The following is a 10,723-nucleotide window of genomic DNA, read 5'->3' on the forward strand; positions in this document are numbered from 1 at the left end:
CCCAAAGGGTAAAAACGTAGCCCTATTACTAAGACTTCGCTGTCTGTCCGTCTGTCATAGGGCTCTATCTCTGGAACCATAATAGACAACCGGTATTTTTCGATCTAACTTTTAAACCGTACTAGGAAGACAGTTGAAATTTTTACAATCCGTTTACTACTAATACTGCTATTATAATAAATACAAATAAGAACAATAAAATATACGGCACGTGGCACGGAAGCCTCCATGTGCGAGTTCGACTCTTTCTTGGCAATTATTATTTGTTACGAAATTGTTACCTTTGTTGATCGACTCCGGCGGCACCACCGCTACACCTATTTCTACCTAATAACAGTAGTGTTAGACGCTGTTGTGTTCCGGTTTGAAGGGCGTGGTAAGGGAGACACACTTTTCCGAGGCGTTCCAGCTTAGTCCTCAGGGGTAGCGGCGCATCCGTGGCCGACCTCAGGTAGAAATATCTAATCCTATCTGGGGTTGATTACAGATGCCCATGGGCGGCTAGCCACTTACCATCAGGTGGACTGCATGCTCGTCTGCTACTCTTATATTATATAAAAAAAAACTTCCTCTTATTCCTACAGAACGGCAAATACTATAAGATACTTGATAATGGAAACAGTTTTCGCGTATTTGCATTCGGATTACTGTCTAAATAGAAGAGAATAAGCCCCACTTTTGTACAGGTTCCACCGAATTTTCGGTATATCATTCATGGAGCTCCTTTTTAATTAACATACCGGGAATATATTTTGCTTTTATCTGATGTACTTTGGAATAACGATAGTTAATTAGTGATGTGTCGCTCACAATAACACCAGTATCTGTTCCAATTTATCTTGAAGTGACAAAGGATTATTTACTTATTAATTTATTTTCTAGATAGTTGTATCAGGCGTCTTTGCGGAAATCCACGCTAAAAAGTTACAATTAAAACTATGATGATGTTATATATTTTAAACCATTCACTATGATGCATCTTCCCTTCACCTTAGGCGTGTCAACTTCGTCCTCATGGTAGAAAATACTAAGTAACTAAAGGGATAATCTTATGAAAGGTAGATAATAGACGTCCGCGGACGGCAGTAATCACATACCTTCAAGAGGACTGCATGCTTCGTTCTACTCTCTCATCACTAAAGTAAATGACAGGTTTATATCACAAAGTAATCATCACTAAAGATTGTAGTTAATATAAAGTGTTATTAGCATTATATTATCAACTTTCTGAAATCTAAAAGAACGTAAAACGCTCAACATATTGCAATATCCGTTCGCAAAGCAAACATATTGCAGCAACAATATTCAAAGTACATTATTTTTATTCATGAGAATACCTAGTTCTTTAAGAATATAAACTATCGTAAAACTGCCTGTAGGTGGTTGTGGAATATTTTATGAGGAACTTTAGCTCGCTATAGATTCAAATATTTCTGTTGAAATCTGATTTGAACATAAGACAAAAGTCAAACTGTTTCATGTTTTGGGAAGAAATAAAGAATAGAATAATAATTGGCCGTACAAATCGATCTTGCACATGGAGGATTCCGATTCCATACCACCATTCTTTTTAACTTTTAGTATTTTTGTATTAATTTTGTTAATACACAAATAAATAAAAAATACTCGTATTAAATGCATTGAGAAATTTTAAAGTGATCTTCTATCAAGGTTCAATAGTTTTAAAAATGTCGAAAAATACGGGCTTGTGGGGACTCTTTGTTTTGTTAAACATTTTTATTTTTAGCTGTTTTTACGGCCGTAACTATAAACAATTAAACACTCTTTAAAAACTCAAGTGTCTATTTATAATTGGGTTCAAGGGATGATGGAAGTTATGTTACAAATGAACAGACGAACGTAAGGGTTTTTCTCTACAAAACCCTCAAAGGTATAAAATAGAAAAGTCCATTCTTGTACTGTACTAGAAAGTCCTAGCTACTCGCTCAGAATTCTCAAACCAAATCAATTCCTATGCAAGGCACGTCCATTACAAATTTACAGGCGATTCATTCGCTATCGAATTATTAGGCAATGATCTTTTTAAAATTTCGTTGACTAATTCGTTTCGCGTCGCTACCTCGAATTTCGACGGAATAATTTGATTGGACGACCAATGAATAACTAATCGTTGCCTGTCGGGTAATTTTCTTTGGCTGCTGTGTTTTATGCAGATTGAAAAATTGGTTCGATCGTTTTTAAGAAATAATTGTAGGAATTGTTTTTTTTGTATGTTTCTTAATTGGACGATAATTAATTAAGTTATCTGTAGATTTTATATTTATCTTTTTACCGGATTTTTCTAAAATCGTTTTTCAATATTCATCTTTGTTATATATGAAATACTTATACTTCATAAACGGTGTACAGAATTTTTGCACACACATTTACCACATTTGCTATAATATAGAAGTAGCATGCCGATTTTAACCGGGGTTTATTACATGAGTGGTAATTGCTATTAAAAAAAGTGTTTCGTCCTTTCACTCTTCAAACTTGAACACGCCAGCGCCTACATTCCTGTTATTAGGCAGGCAGTGCGCCTTATCTACGGAGTTGAACTACGATTTTAACCAACGTACAACAAAAATTTAACATTTATAAATACTATATCATTTAAAATTTATAAATGTTCTTTCGTGTGTCCTTAGGAAAAGTATACATTTCCATTGAGAAGACCAAGACAAACTTGAGGTAAGTCAATACATTACCAACAGAACTACTGGAGCGTACAGTAATAAATATCTCCACTTGAGCTTATATGAGAGTTATTTTTTCGATACACATACTTCACGCTTGCATGGTTCCGTTTCATTCTTACATTTAACATCATTGCTTGGATACAAGTATTGTCTTATCCATATTATTTCTATCGTGTATACTTCGACATAGAGTACGTAAATAAAATAGAAGAGGCTGGTAGGTATTAAGCTGAAAATTGTAGTATACATTGAAATATTTCCTTTTTTTATGAGCGGAGGTGATTTTTTGCAATTACTTAAATGATGATTGTTTATCAAACTTTTTATAGTCTGTTGGTTTGTAAAAGTTTATTTAGCAATGGCTGACCTCATTTAACTGAAGTTGTATATGTTATGTTTCCTAAAATGGTTAAAACATTTTAGAAAACCTTGGCATCACAGCATCACAGCAACTATCTTATACATCTATCCCATTTTTGCCTACCAAAGATATTTGACAATATACAGTAGGGAGAAATTCTCAAAAGTCTTTATTTTTTTGGAAATATAGTGGATTGATAGATTACGCATTATTGTTATTTTTTTATTATTTTACATTTATACAGACAGTTCTATAAAAAGTTGTTTAGTCTATGACAAGATGAACGTAGCGCAAGTCCTCTTATTGATTGGAACCTACGGAATCTCATTTCCTGCTACGGATATTTTATATCTTCAACCCTCGATACAATGGGAAAAATAAGTGTGTACTTTGTTTACTGGGAGGAAAACAAACTTTTATGTGCTGTATTTCACATTTTGTATTTATTTTCACATCTGTATATAAATAAACATATATTATGTAGTTCAGTTTAGGATGCCGTGAGCAAATGGTGAAAACGAGACTATTACTAAGCTTCCGCTGACTTTACTCTGTACGTCCGTCACAGAGCTATCTTTTGCTGAAATTTTAATTCAGTGTGTGTAACGAAAACCTACACTATGACCGCTAAGAAATTGAAAATAACTCCTCAAAAATAAATGAGTTTTAAAAAAAATAGGTATTTTTCCGATTATTTTTCGGATAGTAAATACTAAAAATACATTTTTATTTATGTATTAAATATAAAGTGGCACGGAACACATCGGGTACGAGTTCGACTCGCACCTAGCCGAATATACTTTTTTGTTGTCAACCAATTTTCTGAAATGTGTTTTAAAACCATAAACCAGTATTTATTTGAATGACTTTATTTTCACAAATTACATTGAAAATCGGTCTACTAATTACATGAACTGATAAAACTACATTTGTAACTGTATTTACTTAATTTAAAATTACTTACATACCGTAAATATTTAATTAAAAAGGCATTATAATATTTTTTAGTTCTAACCAATTTGGTTTCACAGTTTGGTCACAGACTTGATCCAGGGAACATAGGTGGCCACATTGACATAGAAACCCAAACGCACGTTGCTACAGCCCATACCGCCGATGAACGACGCCAGACCTATTAGCGTACTTTCTTGGACTAATGGGCTTCCGGAGTCTCCCTGAAAACATAAAGGGCATTTTTTATAATAAAGAAGGAGCATAAAGAAGAAAGTAAGCAATCCAGCAGGCAGCGGTTGAAACTAGGACCCTTGATCGGGGTCTAAGGTTTGAATACTCAGAAGTTTGAATAATTCAGAATTTTGATATTATAAATTAGAAATTATTATGAGAAAATCATGAGGAATTCTGTACGCCTAAGATTTTCAAAGGCGTGTGAAGTTTATCTAATCGAATTTGGCCGGTGCTAACCTAACCTAACTTAAATTCTTCCCATCCTAAGAGGAAACGCATGTCCAATATTGGGACAGTAAAAAAAACTTAACAACGAAGATTGTCCTTTAGCGTTCCTTATCAAACCAGTGCAAACCGTTACTAAGAAAGAATGTGGACACAGACAAACAGACAGACGTACAGATAGACAAACAGACAGGCAAAAATTAAAGCACTTACACTACATATCCCTGGTTGACCGTCAGGACGTTTGGCGCAAATAATGGCTTTCTCCAGATCACCCAATTGGGGCTTGATCATTTCTTGGTACTCCTTTGGCAATTGACTCACGCACTCCTGAGTGGACAGCTTTACTGCATCCATCGTTTTCAAGCTCTTCGACAGCCGACCAGACTGCAATATTTATATATTATAGTAGTATTAAAGGTGATAGGTGGTGGTTCGACTCTAGATGCATCACCGTCACACTCTTTTCTTCGCAATAATAGCAGTTTTCAGCGCTGGTATGTTCCCATTTAAGGAAGACAAAAGAGACATATCTACTTATCTGGGTTCCAACGTACTTCCCAGAGGTAGCAACGCAATAGTGGGCGACATCCTACATCCTTTTATGCAATGTCTCGTATAAGTGACTCACCTTTATCACACCCTTCAAACCAGACCAATGCAGCTTCTAACATTGTTTTTTCAAGAGGGAAATAGTATGGCGGTGGTACCTTCGAAGCCGAATTACGAAGAGTTCTACCATCGAAGGACTAACTGTCTGTTTTTGTTCAAGATAACCTTACCTCATCAGTTCCTCTTCCAACAAACACATACTTTGGGTCAGTAGAAACAGTAGACGGTAAAGCAATTGAATTGATTTTCTTCGTGAACTTTAAGGGTTTGGTTAGATGGAGTATTGCGATATCATTTCGTGGTATCTGACCGTCGGCAAACTGCGCGTCCGGATGCATAATTACTTTATCAAATGTCACTCGTAGGCTGTTTTTGAATGTTTCTCCACCCACCCATAGGAAATTATGGCCAGGAATTCTAAAAATGTTATTAGATTGTTAATATTAATAACCCCCTTATTAATACTCAATTAATCCATATTTTTGCCTACTATCGATCGATATTTGAAAATCTTCAATAATTTATAATTATTATTTTTCTTATGTAATTTTTCAATCTTTGGTAGCAAAGTTGGATAAATTGATTATTAATACGAGCGTATAATCTGCAGACATTATATTTATTATCTCCATCGCGTTCCGATCCAGTAGTAGTTTAAGAAAATATTGTAACTGACAATTTGTAAGTGCCACCGTTGGCCTATACATATAAATATATTTCATTTCTGTCATTTCATCGGGATCGCGGCTATATACTACGACTGGAATCTTCCCGACAAGTTTATTTGATTTTCCGATCATGCATATCAAGGGACACATAAGAGTAAAGCAAAATTCGTGCTCGAACACTTGTGAATAATGAAGCCTATGTAACTTTTTACCGGATCATCATCATCAACCAATTACTGTCCCACTGCTGGGCACGGGTCTCCTCTCAGAATGAGAAGGATTAGACCATAGTCCACCGCGCTGGCCAAGTGCGTATTGGTAGACTTCACATACCTTTAAGATTTTTTTTTTGTAAATCTCTCAGGTATGCAGGTTTCCTCACGATGTTTTCCTTCACCGTTTAAGCAAGTGATAATGAATTTCTAATACACACATAAATTTGAAAATCAGAGGTGCGTGCCTGGGATTTGGACCTCGGACCCCTCGATCGAGAGGCCGCGTTTCTTAACCACTAGGCTATCACTGCTTTTACCGGATACTTACACTTTATAAGGAACGCAGTGGGCAGCAGTCAGCACCCAGTCCTTGGACAAGATAGCCGATCCACATCCAGCTTGTCCGGCGTAGTAGGGGAAGTCCTCGATCCGTGCATTATTCCCGTACAGGATTCGCGATGCCCGATCCTGGTCTAAATAGAAACATTTTAGTTTATTTTCGAAAAAGTGTTTTTGAAGAAGAGTTTCGAAAAAGCTTGTAAAAAAGTAAACTTAATAAATAAAGAATTTTGGTTTATTTCTAGCGTAAAGTAATTACTGTAAGTACTGTAGTTAGTGTAAATAGTTATGGTGGAAGGGAGTGGATGTCGACTGATATTATAAGGCGACCATTTTATTGCCCAGGAGTTGCAATACATTTGTGATCAGCTTCATGTAGAACCGCCGTTCAATGTATAGTTGGTTGTACACTAGATGTACAGATATCCATGGGTGGCAGCGAATTACCATTAGGTTGAATGCTTGCTTCTTGAACAATATAAAAATTTGAACTAAGAATTTTTTTAATGATAAATTCTTACCAATTCCATCTATGTTGTATGTCAATACTATGTGTATACAACACAATACCACAAATAGTTTGAAATCAATTACTCCCATTTTACTAGACTACCTACTTGCCAAAGACTGATTTTGTGTGGTTGAATGTGTGTTTATATATCAACGATTTCACGTGTTACAAAGCAATTTAACATATTCTAAATATTTTAACGATATTCATTTTTATGTGAAACGTTTTTTATTGTATTACGCACTATTTAGTTTGCTTATGTACCTACCCGTGTATCGTCGTCTACCTCCTTTGTATGTTAGGGGTTCAGGCTATACTTCTTACCTTTAAATTTATTTAGAAGACCTCTCCGGCGTGTAGTTTTTTCTTCATATGTTCTTTCACGGTTTTAGCAAGTGTTAGTCAATGTTTAATACGCACTTAACTTTGAAAAATCAGAGGTGCGTGCTTGGGATTCAACCTCGGACCTCCCGACGGAAAGTCCAAATTGAACCACTACGCTATCAAATGATAACAAACGTGAATGTTTTGTTGTCCTTTACACCAGTGTGATAGGAAAGATATACTTATATGAGGCTCACTTAGTTCTCAGGAATAGCAACGTCTTTCGGCTGATTTTAAATAGGAACTGAGTATAGTCCCTGGTCGGCAATAATACTTTACAAGTGGACTACTTATTTGTTCACTACTTTTACTTCATAAAATTTCATACAGAAGAATGTAATAAATAATGAGGGTGGGGACAGTTACAACCCTATTGAAAACCTACATAAAGGACAGATGGAAATAGCAATAACGTAGGATCATAATGTAGTAATAACGTTGGTATATACCCTATTTTGTGGAGATAAGTGTCAATTGAACGGTTTTTGGCGACTGATGTATTTGTGATATATATACGTTTAGGGTACTTTTTGCTTTTTAAGGATGAAGTAGTAAACGAGCATGTAGTCCACTTGGTGATAAGTGGTCAAAGTTGGTCATCCGCATATGTAACCGAATCGATAAAACAGTGGTTCTGCTTGAAACTGATGATAGAAGCGCTGCCTCTCCTGAGGATTGAGATCGCAGTCTTATATATAAGGTATACCTTAACTGTACGTTAGAACTGCTTAAGGATTGAAACAGATGTGGCGGTGGTACCTCTCCGTTTGAATTTTACTGGTTTTAGCATCTTTCACACACTTCAACATCAAGTGCGTATCTACCATGTATACGACTAGGGCCTTCAGTGATCCTATCCTTCGACATAATTTGGTAAAAATGGGCAAAATAGCAGTAGATTTAAGACCAAACAAATACATGTCCAAAAAATAAAACTTGTCGGAGCGATATGTAAAGAGACTTATGTATTTATACGTCAAATATCAAACATAAAGATTCTCGGGATTCCAAAGGAAATATTTTACGACTGATTGGTAATAACATTTGCTTTGTACGAGATAAAGTATAGACAATTTGTGGTATTTTTACGCGTCGGAAAACACGCGATAAATTATTTTATTATCGCTACGTCAGTGACTCACAGCAAAGATTTTATTTGTATATAGAAATAGAAATATAGTTATATTTTTGTTATTTTTAGACATTTTCCGTTTTTGAAGCTTATGATAATGTAAATCAAAGTTACAAGCATTGGGTAGTGGATGACACTTTTTCTCCTCATGTTCGGTATATAGCTACTGTATAGTTTGAAGAACTCTCCCTGGTTCCACTCCGGAGGCACCACCGCCACACCTATTCTGTTGAATGGAATGGAACGTACGATTGTAGACAATGCAATAGATGAGACAAAAAGATGATGACGTAGTGTATTCTTTCTCTCTCTCTCTCGTTTTAAGACTGTCATGGTGGAAATATACTTGTAATGTGTGTCCAGTCATTAAGAATAAAATATATCAAGAATATTAAGTATTACTTTTAATTCAACATCCTTCTGGTTATGGGCCCAGACCCGTAATCAGACTGGATAAAAGTATACGCAAGAAGTCATCACTGGCAAAAGTATCAACGTGAAAAATAAGGCACGTGCGGCGTCGTGTGCTTGGAGGTTATTATTTTGTCGGGAAAGAAATTACTTGTTCTTGGTTGGAACGAGGCAGGAAGTAACATTAAGAAAATACAATGGATTCCTTATTACACGGACAGGGAACAGTTAAATTGGAAGGTTCCAGGAATTGGAACATATGGCGGTTCCAGACTACGGTTTTGCTGCGAGGCCAGGGCTTGTATGACATAGTTAATGGTACTATGATAAAACCTGAAAATGATGCCGACCGTACTCGATGGGAAAATAGGGATGCAAAAGCCCAGACATTGCTGGTTACAAGGATGTCAGAAGATGTCATGGTACATATTTTATCATGTGAAACCTCGGCTGAGATGTGGCGAAAATTACTAGGTGTCTATGAACAAAAATCGGAGACGAGCATTCATATTATTCAGCAAAGATTTTTTCAATTTAAATACGAAGAAGGTGCAGAGATGTCTACTTTCTTATCAAAGATACAGGAAATGCAGAATCAATTGAAGCAACTCGGTGAAACTATATCTGATAAGCTCGTAATAACGAAAGTTTTGATGTCGTTACCAGATCAATACAAACATTTTGTATCTGCTTGGGAATCTGCACCTGACGACAAGCAGACCTACGATAACTTAGTAGCCAGGTTGCTGATAGAAGAAGAAAGGATAAAGGAGAAAAGCGGCGGTGAAAGTGCGCAATCATCTTCTGCTGCATTTGTTGTTAAGAAAAATTTTAATAAAAAATTGGTGAAGTGCTACAAATGTAATAAACTAGGACATTTTCAAAGTGAATGTAGATCTAATCAAAGTGCAAGTTCGCACAAGTATCATAATAACAATAATTACAACAAAGATGGTCGATTGGAGCGGAGGTGTTACTATTGTAATAAAGTTGGACATATTAAAAGTCAGTGTTGTTTCAAGAAACAAAAAGAAAACAATGCATTCGTTGTAGAAAGTGCAATCGGCGATAATTTTCATAAAACCCAGTGGCTAGTAGACTCCGGTGCAAGTGAACACATGTGCTGCGATCATAAACTTTTTTCATCTTATTCGAGAGTTATGAATAAATTGGTGACTGTAGGTAATGGAACTCAGATTAGTGTAGAAGGATGCGGGCAGGTGGCGCTAGAAGTATGGAATGGGAACGAATGGATTCACACGACCATAGACAATGTCCTCTACGTTCCTGAACTGAAAATGAACCTTTTATCTGTCAATCGTGTAACGAGTAAAGGTTATGTTTTGATAACAAACCGCAATAATTGCAAGTTTTATGATAAATGCAACGAAGTTGTAGCAATTGCACACCGAAGCGGCAATATGTACGTGTTGGACTGTCGTTCTTATACGGATTGCTTATTAAATGCTGCAAATGTTATTCACGGCGACTTGCATTCATGGCATGAAAGGTTAGCCCATCAAAACATACAATATGTAAAGGATATATTGAAGAAAAACAATGTCAGTTTTAATGAGCTCGATTCGAAGAAATGTGAGAGTTGTTTGAAGGGTAAAATTCACCGTTTGCCTTATCCTGCGAGTGATAATGTGAGTACGAGAACCTGTGAAATAATTCACGCAGATACCTGCGGACAGATGGAAGTGACGTCAGTCGGAGGTTCCAAATATTTTGTTGTATTTAAAGACGACTATTCAAAGTACAGGATGGTTTATTTTGTGAAAAATAAGGATGAAATTAAGAAGTGTATAAGAAACTTTATTGCTCGGGTAGAAAATGAAACAGGAAATAATATCAAAATATTCAGAAGTGACAATGGAACAGAATTTATTAACAAAGAGGTCCAAGAAATGTTTCAAGTAAAGGGTATTATTCACCAAACATCTGTTCCCCACACCCCAGAGCAGAATGGCAA

The 10,723-nt window shown here is 36.0% G+C and overlaps 1 protein-coding gene across 1 annotated transcript; it reads right to left on the reverse strand.

The window, feature by feature from the left end:
• Positions 1 to 3,926: 3,926 nt before the first annotated feature.
• LOC140757805 (plasma kallikrein-like) lies at positions 3,927 to 5,497 on the reverse strand. Its single transcript, XM_073093676.1, has 3 exons — positions 5,259 to 5,497; positions 4,690 to 4,863; positions 3,927 to 4,238 (listed from the first exon to the last, which is right to left on the reverse strand). Exons 1-3 carry the CDS (start codon positions 5,424 to 5,426, stop codon positions 4,089 to 4,091), a joined length of 492 nt encoding a protein of 163 aa, XP_072949777.1. The 5' UTR covers positions 5,427 to 5,497; the 3' UTR covers positions 3,927 to 4,088.
• Between the last annotated feature and the right edge of the window lie 5,226 nt (positions 5,498 to 10,723).

Source organism: Epargyreus clarus, unplaced genomic scaffold, assembly GCF_041222505.1.
Source record: "Epargyreus clarus isolate Ecla_fem2 unplaced genomic scaffold, WU_Ecla_fem_2.2 ptg000005l, whole genome shotgun sequence".
Lineage (NCBI taxonomy): Eukaryota > Metazoa > Arthropoda > Insecta > Lepidoptera > Hesperiidae > Epargyreus > Epargyreus clarus.

Bases quoted from the DNA above. Each gene is read 5' to 3' on its own strand.
- LOC140757805 (XM_073093676.1), bottom strand. From the start codon at position 5,426: ATGCATCCGGACGCGCAGTTTGCCGACGGTCAGATACCACGAAATGAT. The intron at 4,864-5,258 runs GTAAGGTTATCT...TAAATATTGCAG, and splicing joins TTGGAAGAGGAACTGATGAG to TCTGGTCGGCTGTCGAAGAG. The intron at 4,239-4,689 runs GTAAGTGCTTTA...TTATGTTTTCAG, and splicing joins GTCAACCAGGGATATGTAGT to GGAGACTCCGGAAGCCCATT.